The sequence below is a fragment of the Acinonyx jubatus genome, chromosome C1, assembly GCF_027475565.1.
Source record: "Acinonyx jubatus isolate Ajub_Pintada_27869175 chromosome C1, VMU_Ajub_asm_v1.0, whole genome shotgun sequence".
NCBI lineage: Eukaryota > Metazoa > Chordata > Mammalia > Carnivora > Felidae > Acinonyx > Acinonyx jubatus.
Genome location: NC_069381.1, coordinates 93141566 through 93154395, shown reverse-complemented (window position 1 = coordinate 93154395; position 12830 = coordinate 93141566). Strand labels below are relative to the sequence as shown.

General features: G+C 42.1%; 1 protein-coding gene and 1 long non-coding RNA gene across 2 annotated transcripts; one reads left to right on the top strand and one right to left on the bottom strand.

The window, feature by feature from the left end:
* Positions 1 to 5101: 5101 nt before the first annotated feature.
* Positions 5102 to 7241, bottom strand: LOC128312077 (uncharacterized). Its single transcript, XR_008290880.1, has 4 exons — positions 6823 to 7241; positions 6576 to 6727; positions 6234 to 6290; positions 5102 to 5497 (listed from the first exon to the last, which is right to left on the bottom strand). It is a non-coding gene; the product is annotated as an uncharacterized LOC128312077 (long non-coding RNA).
* A 2270-nt stretch (positions 7242 to 9511) lies between these two features.
* LOC106978208 (small nuclear ribonucleoprotein G-like) lies at positions 9512 to 10178 on the top strand. The gene has a single exon (XM_053204463.1). The coding sequence runs from the start codon at positions 9654 to 9656 to the stop codon at positions 9882 to 9884; it is 231 nt and encodes a 76-aa protein (XP_053060438.1). The 5' UTR covers positions 9512 to 9653; the 3' UTR covers positions 9885 to 10178.
* Positions 10179 to 12830: the final 2652 nt, after the last annotated feature.

Below are 12830 nucleotides of genomic sequence, written 5' to 3'. Positions count from 1 at the left end.
TCTAGGTGTTTCAGGCTGGGGGCACAAATATTTATAATTGTTAGGTCTTCTTGATGTATAGACTCCTTAATTATGATATAATGCCCTTCTTCGTGTTTTGTTCCAGTCTTTGTTTTAAAATCTAGTTTCTTTGTTATACGTATGGCTAGTCTGGCTTTCTTTCTTTTCTTTTTTTTTATTTTTTTACTTAAAAAAATTTTTTTTAATGTTTATTTATTTATTTTTGACAGAGAGAGAGAGAGAGAGACAGAGCATGAGCAGGGGAGGGGCAGAGAGAGAGGGAGACACAGAATCCGAAGCAGGCTCCAGGCTCTGAACTGTCAGCACAGAGCCCAACGTGGGGCTCGAACTCACAGACCGCGGGATCATGACCTGAGCCAAAGTCGGACGTTCAATTGACTAAGACACCCAGGCGCCCCTCTTTTTTTTTTTTTTAAATGTTTATTTATTGTTGGGAGGGGAGATAGGAGGGACAGAAAGAGAGAGAGGGAGACAGAGGATCGGAAGCTGGCTCTGCAGTGATAGCAGAGGGCCTGACTTAGGGCTCAAAGTCACGAACCATTAGATCATGACCTGAACCGAAGTTGGACACTTAACGGACTGAACCACCCAGGTGCCCCATACTCTGGCTTTCTTTTGATGCCCATTAGCATGATAGATGGTTCTCCATCCCTTCACTTTCAATCTGCAGGTGTCTTTAGGTCTAAAATAAGCCTCTTGCAGACAGCATATAGATGGATCTTGTTTTGTTTTTTTTAATCCATTTTGATACTCTATGTATTTTGGTTGGAGCATTTAGTCCATTTACATTCAGAGTAATTATTGAAAGATATGAATTTAGTGCCATTGTGTTACCAGTAGAGTTGGTGTTTCTGGTGATGTTCTCTGGTCCTTTCTAGTCTTTCTTGCTTTGGTCTTTTTTTTTTTTTTTTTTTAACTCCATTCAGAGTCTGCCTTAAAATTTCTTGCAGAGCTGGTTTAGTGGTCATGAACTCTTAATTTTTGTCTAGAAAACTCTTTATCTCTCCTTCCATTCTGAAAGACGGCCTTGCTGGTTAAAGAAATAGCACAGTTGGGACTCAAATTCAAAGTCACAGAGAATGCTGTTTTAGAAACCCTATGGCCAGTTTAGATTTTGAAAATTATACTGCCGGTTTTCCCTCTGCTGTGTCTACTGGGATTGTCTGAGACTGAAACCTTGAGGGGCTAAGTGATAAGCCCAATGTATCCCAAGCCAGCTGTGAAATGTGGAACCTACCACTGAGATACAATTTTTTACTTTGATAAATGAAGGTGTGGACACTCTCCCCAGGGCTTGACTTAAAAACACACATCTGGGAAAGGCTAGCTTTCTCTCTCTTCCTTCACCCTGACCCATTCAGATTCTGTGAATGTGATTCACAGAATCATCTGTGACCAGGGCTGGCTTGTGAAGAATGCTGCATTAGAGAGGAAATGCATCTTTACTGCAGAACTTGTCAGCCCTTAATAGTCTCTAGATGAGCAGGTTTTTCCAAAGTTATTTGATCACGAAATAACATGTATGTGTGCATGTGGCTGTGTCGTTTTTCTCAGGGAACAGACTTTCAGCATAACTGCCCCTTAGGAAATGCTGTCGTAAATTCTCCTGTCCCCGTCTGCATCAGTCTGTGGAGGCAGAGCCCCTCACTCAGAGCTGCTGTCACGATGACAGGACCCTGAGGTGAAAGAGCTAAGACTTCTTGCTTGACTCACACGTTTTCTGTGGCTTCCATTACTATCTCTTTGTGCCAGAGATTCACAAAGTTATATGTGGAACCCGAGTTCTCGTTGAGCTCCACACAAGTGCGTTAAATCTGGGATGCAACATTCAGCTTAGTAACCTGGGTATCCTCCTGCTGAACCTGCTTCTCTCCTGTATTCACCAGCTCGGGGAAAGGCCCACTAACCTCCATGTTGTTCAAGTCAGGCATCCTCCTAGGCTACCCTCTGTCCCACCTCACAGCATATTATCAACCCCCATGTCCTATAAATTGTCCCTTTGCCTAAATATTTCTCAAATCAGGCAACTTCTCTCCTACTCCAGAGCCATACACTAGTCCTCATTTCTCACCTGTTTTACTGCATCCCAACCTCCTTCGAAATCACCTGGGGGTGTTTTCTTGCTCACCCTAGCAAGGAAAGCCTTCTAAAGATGATAATTTAATGGTGTCATTCCCCAGCTTGCAACTCGTCAATGGTTTCCCCTTAGGTTTTTGATTTGGTTTTGTTTTGGGTAAGTAAGCTCCACACCCAGTGTGGGTGGGGCTCAAACTCAGGACCCTGAGATCAAGAATGGCATGCTCCACTGACTGGGCCAGCGAGGCCCCCTTTAGGTTTTAAGCGGCCCCTATTAACTCTTAGAACTCTCAGCTGGCCTCTCCTCCCCGACCCCCAACACCATGGCCCTGCCACACTTGATGCTGAATTCCTTTGAGTTGCTTGAAACAAGTCTTTATTTCTCTCTCTCTCCCTCTCTCCCTTCCTCTCTCTTTCTAGAATATCCTCTCACCTCTTCACCTAATTCCTACACATTTTCCATATCTCAGTTCCTTCAGGAAGCCCTCAAAGCAGGACTAGGTACTCCTGCTACACGCTCCCATTACCCACATGTATCCCCTTTATCATTCATTGTTTTTATAACTGTCTGTCTTCGCCATGGACACAAAGCTCCATGGGTAGGTTCTGTGTTTCTCTAGTGGATGTTGGATGATTACGTCTGGAAGGCCAGAGGTGTTCTATAAATATTCGAATAGCTTTAGGTAGTGTGAGGCCTGAAAGTTAGGGTAACTGAAGATTTGGGAAGGGAGGAGCAAGTACGAGAAAGAGACATCAGGAGAATGAACATCTGTGGAGGGAGAAGTGGTTATGAGAGAGGGCATTTTAGGATCATCAGAAAGAATGTCTCAAGAGTTGTTTGCAGCAGAAATGGACACTCATTTTAATGTAGAAAACTCTTCCTTTAATGTACCCCTCTCCGGATCCCACTGAGAAGATCTGGTCTAAGTGCCTGACAGTTAGACGTGGCTGTGGTCTGGGAATCAGGTAAGAGAGGAGAATTGTATGCCCACTTAGACCCAAACCTGTAAGATTTTATTGAGAACTAATACTATTTCTGACCATGAGATGTTTACAATCCATTTGGAGAGACAAGGAAAAACCCTGAGAATAAGACAATGTCAGGGCAGACTGTGTTGTTGAATAGTCCAGGAGAATGCTCAAACACTTTGAAAAATGAAATCAGGAAAGAGATAAGCAGAAACTTAGACTCACAGTTTGGTCTTCTCAGTGAGTGGTCTATTGATCAAGCTACATAGGTCACAGTGGTACCTGGGAGAAATCATTGTTCCTCATTTAAGCTTTTTGCTTTTTTTAAAACTTTCTAGGGGAGTGAATTTGTTCTTATTATTAGAAAAAAGTCACTATTGAAATATGAGCGGAAATAAAAAGTCCCAACTTGTTTTTCATCAAGTTACTGAAATACACAAGAATATTCGAGTTTGGGAGGGGTAAATGCTTGAAAATTGCAAGACTGTAAGCTTCCAGTGGGCGATTGAAGCTAACGAGTAGCACAGTGGATTTTGCTTGTGGACTCTGAGGTTAGAGTTTTGAGGAGAGCACAATAGAGTATCATTTGTAAAAAGAAAATTTGTTGTGCAATTTGATCGCTATTATATCTTAGAAATAAATATAGGGCACTTAAAATTCTAACATTTGGCTTTGTATGTTTTGGATATTTCCAGGGTTCCAAAAAACCATCCATGTTGAGAAATAAATTACAAATCTGGGTTTCAGCAAGTGAGCATTTATTGTCTAGTGCCCATATCATTCTCAGGGTTTAAACTAAGTAGTTACATCACAGACATTATGTAACTGTTTGGCAGTATGGAACTTGGGACAATAGTATCAGTGGGGCACTGCCATGGATGTATGCTTGCCAATCTATGTCTTATTGCACTAAGCAAGGCAATATCATGGTTGGTTATTGTAGCTATAATAAAAAAAAATACTGTCTTAGTCCATTCCGGCTGCTATAACAAAAATACCATAGACTGGGTGGTTTATAAACATAAACTTATTTCTTACAGCTCTGGAGACTGAGGAAGCTAGGATCAAGGCACCGACTTGGTGTCTGGTGAGAGGGGGCTTCCTGATCAAGTTCTGTCAGCTAGATAGGAACTAAGCAGATATCACAATCATTAGCTCACTCAGTGGTTAGGGAGACGGTCAGTCCCAGGAGGATGCAGAAGAAGTGGTCCCCTTGTGCTGAAGGCTCATGATTTCCACATGGAACTTATGACTCTCTCTTATTAGGGTTCTGTCATCTTTGAGCTCAAATGAGTGTGGATAAGTAAGAAACCACCAAAATTGCATGACACCGTAGTGCCGACAAAATGGGCTTTCTTGCCCTCCTGCCTGAGCTCAGAGAGCAGAGTGACAGGTCTCTCTGCAAACACAGTTACTCCGTGATGACAGAAGTGGCTATGATCTCCTTTCCTGACCACCCCCCGACCCATCCAGTCTTGACTGTGTGTCTATATCCCCTCCCATTTATCAGCAAAGGACTGCACCACCCTAGGACAAGAATTAAGAACTTATAGGTCATTCTGTAGCATCCCCTTCATTTCTCCTCAAAAGAGATATAAATCTGAGTGACAAAAGGGTCCTTTTGCAGGCCAATTCACTCCAGAGGCTCAAAGAACACATATGTCAGGGTGCGGCCATGCTAACTTGGGGTATCCAGTGCCCCCCAAGGACAGGCATCCTCAGTAAGCCTGGGGATGTCCTTGGCAAGTGTTGCTTTGAGATTCAACTTGTAGACAAGTCAGTTACAGAGATATAGAGGCTTAAAAAATACAGTGCAGGTAAACATCCTTAGAAGGCTGGTAATCCCAGAAGCTGTGGCTCTCTGAATACTCTCTCCTTATTCTCCTCTCAGGGCACACCAATTGTCCTTGGCCTTACAGGGCATGAATTGATCCAAATGTGAGCCCCTCATTTTTGTATATCTGTCCAGCAGGGAAAGTAAGGGAAGCTAAAAGGAAAAGGTTTAGTTAAAAAAAAAAAAAAAGGTCTAGTGTGTGTGTGAGTGTGTATGAGTATACGTACATAGCAGCAAAACTCTTTATTCAAATGAAGCTTAAAATGGAACAGCGATAACTAAGAGAGATAAAAGCAGAACTGCTCAGAAAACACAGAGGTGGGGCTCCTCCTCTCTGGCCTTTGGTGGCTTCTTAGGCTTCTCTGCCCAACCCCAAGGAGAGAAAACCACTGGCTCCTGGTTGCCTTGCCAGTGGTGGGGTTTCTGTTCAGTTGTGGGACCAGGGGCTGTGGCTCCTCCCGTCCTTCAGCCCTCACTCGCTTGGAAAAAGACTCCCCAGGCTCCGAGTTTCATTGCTGTGGCTCAGTGGAAATAGGAAGCCAGTCCTACACCCCACAGCTCCTCTTCCCCATTTGGGAGGCTGAGAGTTGTGGCTTCCTGCAGAAAGAATAATGGGGAAACGCTTTTCTCAGCTGACAGCCACAAAACACCCAGAGGATTCATTACCTCATTTGAGGCTGTGAACTCGTAGGAGGCACAATGTGGGGCTTGGGCTGTCAACAGGCCTGTGAAATGTGACACACTATGCTCTCTCCTAGCCAAGTATAAGAAAATGGTAATCCTACCAGCAGTTCTGGCGTACCCAGGGGGAGCTCCTTCTGGTCCCTGGGCAAGGAGAAAAGCCACTGGGTTTTGGTAAGTGCTATGGTGTGGGGGAAAGAGGCCTGGACTCAGAAACAAAAGTTCTGGATTTTCGTCATTCTATAATTACCCAGGGAAAGTCCACCCAATCCCCTAACGGATCACTTCTCTGTGAAAGAAAATAGACTAGGTAATCCGCACATTCTCTCCGGACCTTAAAAATTCAGAACATCTATGACCTTATAATATCGAAAATGAATTCCTAAAAAATAGTAGTTTGGCTAGGATGTGGTGTAGGAGGTGGAGCCTAGAAGCAGAGTTACAACAGCTACCATTTACTGAGCTCTTCTTGTGGTCCAGACAGCACACTCCACATGTTCTTACCTAGTGGCAGTGTGGAATAGGCACGGCATCTCCTCCTTTGCTACAGAAAGGCTAAGACTAGCCTGTTCAGGTAACTTGCCCAAAGCACACTGCTAGAAAGCGGCAGAGCCCAAATGGAAAACTTGCCCGTGACCAAAAGACCGCTCACCTTTCCAGCTATCCAGCTTCCTTGGGAGCTAATCTGACAGTCTAATACTTGCTGAACCTGTGGATAATTGAAAGCTGACCATGTCTACTTTTCCCAGGAGTACCCTAAGTTGATCTCACAATACTTTCCGGGTTTACAGGACGAACAAGAAGAGTGCAATTCTCTCTTCAAAAAGCAAAGCCCAGAGTGCTGGGTGGCTCAGTTAGTTAAGTGGTTAAGCACCGAACTTTGGCTCAGGTCATGATATCACGGTTCACGAGTTCGAGCCCAGCATCACTCTCTTTCTCTCTCTCTCTCTCTCAAAAATAAACAAACATTAAAAAATGGGGGCGGGGGGGGCACCTGGGTGGTTCAGTCGGTTAGGAGTCCAGCTTCAGTTCAGGTCATGATGGGTTTGAGCCCCCCATTGGGCTCTGTGATGAACGCTTGCTCGGAGCCTGGAGTCTCTGTCTCCTTCTCTCTCTGCCCCTCCTCCTCTCGTGTTCTGTCTCACTCTGTCTCTCAAAAATAAATAAATGTTAAAAAATAAAATAAAATAAAATAAAAAGCAAAGACTGAGAATGCTTTCAGACACCCAGCACAGACCCACATGTACTGTTTCCAGCCAGGGCTTTGAGTAACCTCCATGAATGAGGAACATAATCTCTTTGCTTAACTTAGAAAAAAAAAAAAAAGCAAGAAAAGTTTGGGCAAGACATATTTGTATCCCCGGCACTGGGGGAGCATAATCTGAGAAGCCAAAGAGGCAAGGAGCGTCTGAATGTGTGTTGCTGAGCTCAGCTTTTCTACTCTGAAGTCAACTCAGCTCTTTAGAGTTGCATAGAACAAAGAACAAACGCGTGCCCACCACACCCTGTGTTCCAAGTACAGAGAGCACATGATGTCAGAAAGGGAGTGACTAGGGGCAAGAGCCTGGCAGAGCGCCTGGCGGGAGGAGGTGACACTCAACTACAAAGCCCCAGCTTCTAACTGAGACTGCCCCTACAGCAGGAGGGGAGAAGGAGCCCTGTGGATATTGTCGTGGGTCCTCTGCCTAGCCTCGCCTCCCCAAACCTTCACTTCCCACTGTGAAGTTCTCTAATGTAAGGGATTAGAATATGCTCTGCCTAGACCAAATCTACTCCAGAGGAAGAAACCGGAAGCTCCAAATTCTTCATGGATAATCGATGTCCCATCATTATTACTATTGTTATTTTAAAATAAGTTTATTTTTGGAGAAAAAAATGAGCGGAAGGTTCAGAGAACACATATCTATCTCCTGGCCGCTGTGAAAGTTAGTAAAAGGAAACCTTGTTTAGCGTGGAGTCAGGAGGCCAGCACGGGGAGCTCTCACACCTTACCGCGCTGTCAACTGCCTCCCCAACAGGAAGAAATGGACCCGGAGCTTGGATACTATTTCACTATCCCAGCGGAAAGGATACAGTCTCTCCCTTTTGCCTGGCAACAGCCCACCCAATGAGAGACTATCACAACTCAGCCAATGAAAAGTCACTATACTTCTAACTCCCAGTTTACCCCAATGAATTTTTTGTTTAGAACGTCCTCCCCATGTCCCACTTTTCCTCTATAAAAGAGCCCTCCTCTCCTTTGTTCGCTGGGCTTGCCTGTGGTTTTGCCGTAACCTGCTAAAGTTGGGAATTGCAATTCTGTGCTACTCTCAAACCCATTTCTGTTAGCAAGACAGCTGGCGGTTTTATTTTTAAGGTTAACATTACTTGGCCGTCTGAAGCAGGAAGAAGACCCCCCCAACTCTGAGGCTGGTGAGCAAACAGGTGCCTGTAGCCACGGAGCCAGCTGAGCTCCCTGCTTTCTCGCCCCCCCATGGGTTTGAGGGTAAGTTTTCTCCTCGATTGCAAGCTTCATTCTCTTTTGTGTTCAAGCTCTCCAGGCCTGTGGCGAGCACAATACGAAGGCGCACACATGAGTTGTGTCTTTTTGACAGGGTCCGCTTTATTCAATCATAGAGCAAGGTTAGTATAACTGAAAGCAGGTGCAGGGTTCCAGACTCCATGAGATTACACTATGCATGTAACGTGGCTTCATACATGCCACACAAAGCAAAGCATAATACAAAGGCACACAACAAACGAGATACAATAAGGGGTAAGAGCTAACAAATCAAGTGTGAAGTCCGTCTGTCAGCTCGCAGTTGAGATGAGGCCAAGGTAGGGTCCGGGTCAGTTCTCGGTACTTACGGCTTACTATTTTCAGGCTGTTGGAGGATCTGTGTTATGTTCAGAGATCAATAGGGCAGGGCCTTTGGCGGCACTTGTCTTTCTGATGCAGCCAGACATGGAAGAGTCAGCGTCAGAGTCTGACAGTTTGCTGCAGAAGGTCCTTCCTTTTTAAAAGGGGTTTAATCAGTCTTGGGACTTTTCAGGTCTCTTCTGATTCTGGTGATGATCAGCTCTGGGTTCTTCCAGGCTCTCTCGGCTTTGCTGGTTATCGGTTCTGGATGCCATCAGCCTGTGCTGGTTTTAGTGATATCTGGTCTTAGCTGCAATACCTTGGCTGCTTATGTCACTGCTTGACACGAGTCATTGCTTGACAGGAGTGACTCCATCTTGTTCTCTACGTTGCACCCAGAGATTCCTCATGACTAATCTTAAGGATCATTCAGGAATCAACTACATCTTTAACCAGATGAGCACTGTGCTTTTATTCTGCTAACTTGGATGAAGGCAAATCTAAGTCATCCAATCATGGTTCCAATGAAAATCAAACAATCAAATCAATCTCAGATCCTATGAAATGTCAACTGACATCATAAAATGAACATCACACTAAATAAAACAAGTTCGATTGCTTACAGTAAAGCAAAATTAAGGATTAAATCAGATATCAGTCAAATCAGGTTATAAAGTCAAATCAGAATCAAAACTAAAACCCAAAGTCACATTTAATAAGAATTAAGTCAAGTACGAAAAGCCAAACTAAATCTGAATTTAGTATTAAGGTAAGTGAAATTATCTTAGTAACTAAGTCCATTAAGGTAAGCTAAGAAATCAACAAACAACCAAATGAAAATCATATTGTCAAGTACAGGTAGGTAGAAGTCCACAAATACATATGAGATCTTCATTATAGGCTCACAGAAAAGAATGGCAAAGGTGTGGTTAATCAGTCTTTTTGTAATTGTCCCTTCTTAAGCTTCAGGGTGCATAACATTATAATAGCATGTTCAATAAGATATGGAGCAAAGATAATAGCTAAAAGCAATGAGAAAGATTTCCTTAATGGATTTCCAAATATGGGTAGAGAAATAATTCCTGCCCACCTGTAAGTATTTTTAAGGGTTATACCCAGACCAGAACAAATATAGCCAGAACAAATCACATGTTGAAAAGGTTTTGTTAGCAATTCCAGGAAGGAATATTTAATATGTAAATTTTGGATCTTTGAGCTTGCCGAGTAGACACCATGAGCAAAGCTCACCTTCCTGAGTTGAAAAAATTTACGGACAAGAAATTACCATTGAAATTAAATGGTGGCAGACGTGGCCAAGGAATATTGCGGGGCTTCCATCCCTTTATGAATCTTGTGATGGATGAATGTGTGGAGATGGCAACTAGTGGGCAAGAGAACAATATTGGAATGGTGGTAATTCCAGGAAATCGTATCATCCTGTTAGAAGCCTTGGAACGAGTATAAACAATGGGTGTGTTCACCGGAAGAAACCAACCGCTTTCACATGTCCCCTCCATAGCATCTGTTTTACTACAATATAAAAATCAGGTCGTGCATTTTCATATTGAACTTTTATGCTAAATAAACTTTCTTAATAGTCCAAAAATGCTTTCTCAGGCATTCTGAACATGAAAAATTGAATGGTAGCTCTTATTCTAGTTTTTTCTAACACGAGCTGTTCCTGGTTGAGACTGATTTGTTCCAAAGCTTTTAACGCATTAATACGGAAGAATCTGATTAAATGTGAGGCGTGACTAGGATGGCTTTTTTTCATCTTTTAATGGAAAGATAAAGAACCTGCAAACCTGAGCAGATTTCTTCTGAAACATTAACTGTAATTTTCAAAACTCTTGTAATAGTTTTGATGTACTCTGACTTTTCCAAATACATCTACATTCCAAGTATAGTGCAATTGGAATAAAACACAGGAAGTAACGATACAGTTGTTTATTTTGAACATAAACGGGGAAAATTTTTTTGAAGACAAGAACAGAAATAGAACTCTAGAGAAAAACAAAACAAAACAAATAATATGTAAATTTTGTGTATCTCTGTTTAATGCAGCTATGTTGGTGTTGATGAGTTTTGAGGGCGCATGAATGGCCTGTGCAGGGTGTTCAGAGTGGGTTAGCTTGTTTTATGGGATCTTCTAGGCTTCCATCTAAAAGCTGGTCAATTTTGTCAGTTTCACCCAAGGTATTTCTGTTACTTTAGTATGCTAGGATGGTGGAAAATCTTTATATGAATATTCTGAGATAAAAAATACCCATCATAGTAACATTATTCAATGTCACATTAATAGCATGCAGTATTTTAATGTACTCATTGTCCACGGTGATGACAGTATCATTCATCATAGAATGATTACAGAATATGACCTCTGAGTTCTTAACACCAAGTGTCCAGTTAAAATGTCCCATGTCTAGGAATACATTTTCCTTGGATGTTCTTGGAAAAGGATACAGATTAGCACTGATTTCTTTTTAAAAAAATTTTTTTTAAATGTTCTATTTATTTTTGAGAGAGAGACAGAGTGCGAATGGGGGAGGCAGAGAGAGAGAGGGATACACAGAATCTGAAGCAGGCTCCAGGCTCTAAGCTGTCAGCACAGAGCCTGACTAGGGGCTCAAACCCACAAACTGTGAGATCATGACCCTAGCTGAAGTAGGACACTTAACTGACTGAGCCACCCAGGTGCCCCAGATTAGCATTGATTTCTAATTCACACTAGGTATAATACATGCCGTTAGACCATTGAAATATCATCTCTTTGGGTAGTAAATAGCCATCAATCCAGAAGGGTACATGGGTTGCCAAAAGAGCTGTGTTACCATGTACTTTCATATGTGTATGTGTCAAATGCTAATAGACTTCGACCCCCTAATAGTCTCAACAATGAAAGTTTACATTGTCTTGTATTGTCACAACCCGATGGTCTGGAGGTGTCTAACTGTAAGAGAGACTCCATCCAGCCCAAAGAACACATTTTACCTGTTATAATAATGTTTCTGATATTATTCCATACTCTCTCCAGTAGGTTACTGATTCTATAGTAATTTTTTAATTGTTCTCTTATGTAGAAATTTCTAAGATTGAGTAAATTCTGTTGGAAGGTTTGGAGCTTATGGCCAATGTTATAGTTAAGCTCCAGGTGCTAGGCATGGTAATCATGCATAGGCAAAATACTAGAATGTAGGTCTCTGAACACTGAGGAGATTTTGGAACCTGAATTTCCTACTGCAGTAAGTAGGGGATTCACGTGTTTTTTAAACACAAAATAGTTCCTGCTCAATAGTCTGGATTTCTCCTTCTTGAATTCCAGAGATAATTAAGTTAAAGACGATGTCTAGTCCTACCTGCATTGTTAGAGGTATTCTAATCTAATTCTCTTGATGGGTGGCAAGTCGGGCAGTTCATGGTGGCTCTTCCCAGCTCTGTTGCATAAATTTCACATGCAGGTTGTATATAGAACAGTTTGAATTGTTTCTTTTGGAAGGTTACTTCAACTCTATGCCACGTAATTTGTATGCAATTCTCACAGGATTAAGTAATATAGGTTCAAACATAGTTGGTCTGAGAATTTTTGGTGTTGGGTCAGTAATGCCATGTGTCCATTATGGCTCCCAATGGAAAGTTCTCATACAATGTGTAGTATTCCAATATCCCCTCTCAATAATACATTGCACTATTGTGTGATACATCACATTTGCCAAAGGTAACTTCTTTAGCTATATAAATTGGTATTGATCAATCAGTTCTGGTTATATTCTCAGAGATGGGGTGCTGTGCTGACTATGTGTGTTCTACCCCATTGTGCCTCTGATGGTTGGGTCAATGAAGAGAAATATTGCTGCATACCTGGATCGATCTGTGTCACTAGATCTGCATTAAAAACAATTCCTAATGTTTCCCATCATGCTTGTGATCTTCCTTGTATAATTGAAGCTTTATTAACCAAGGAATAGTAAAAATATATTGCATCTAATTGTTCTAATGGACATGGAGGTATGATTACTTCCTTTGTTATATAGGTTGACTTTAGATTTTGATATTAAGATAACATTATAGTATTGGCAACTGAGTTGTGTCTTATTCTATGTAGGTGTGAAAGGACCTAAGGTGACCGGACCTCAGAGGTGCAAGGCTATTAAAATTATCTAGAGTATGATCACACGTAAACACTGTATTACCCCATTTACCTCTCATGTGCCAAAACTCATTTAGGTTTGATTGTAAAGGTGTCATAGACTGTTCTGAGAACCATTTTGCCTTAACTACAGTGACCAAATTTCCAACAGTTAGTGATATTTACTGGTAGTTTGTTAGGTTGTGATGTTAGCTTGTAGTAGGAAGCTCCATAACAGGTAATCCCTAAAGCCATAAACGTTATCTCTCAGAATATTCCACTAT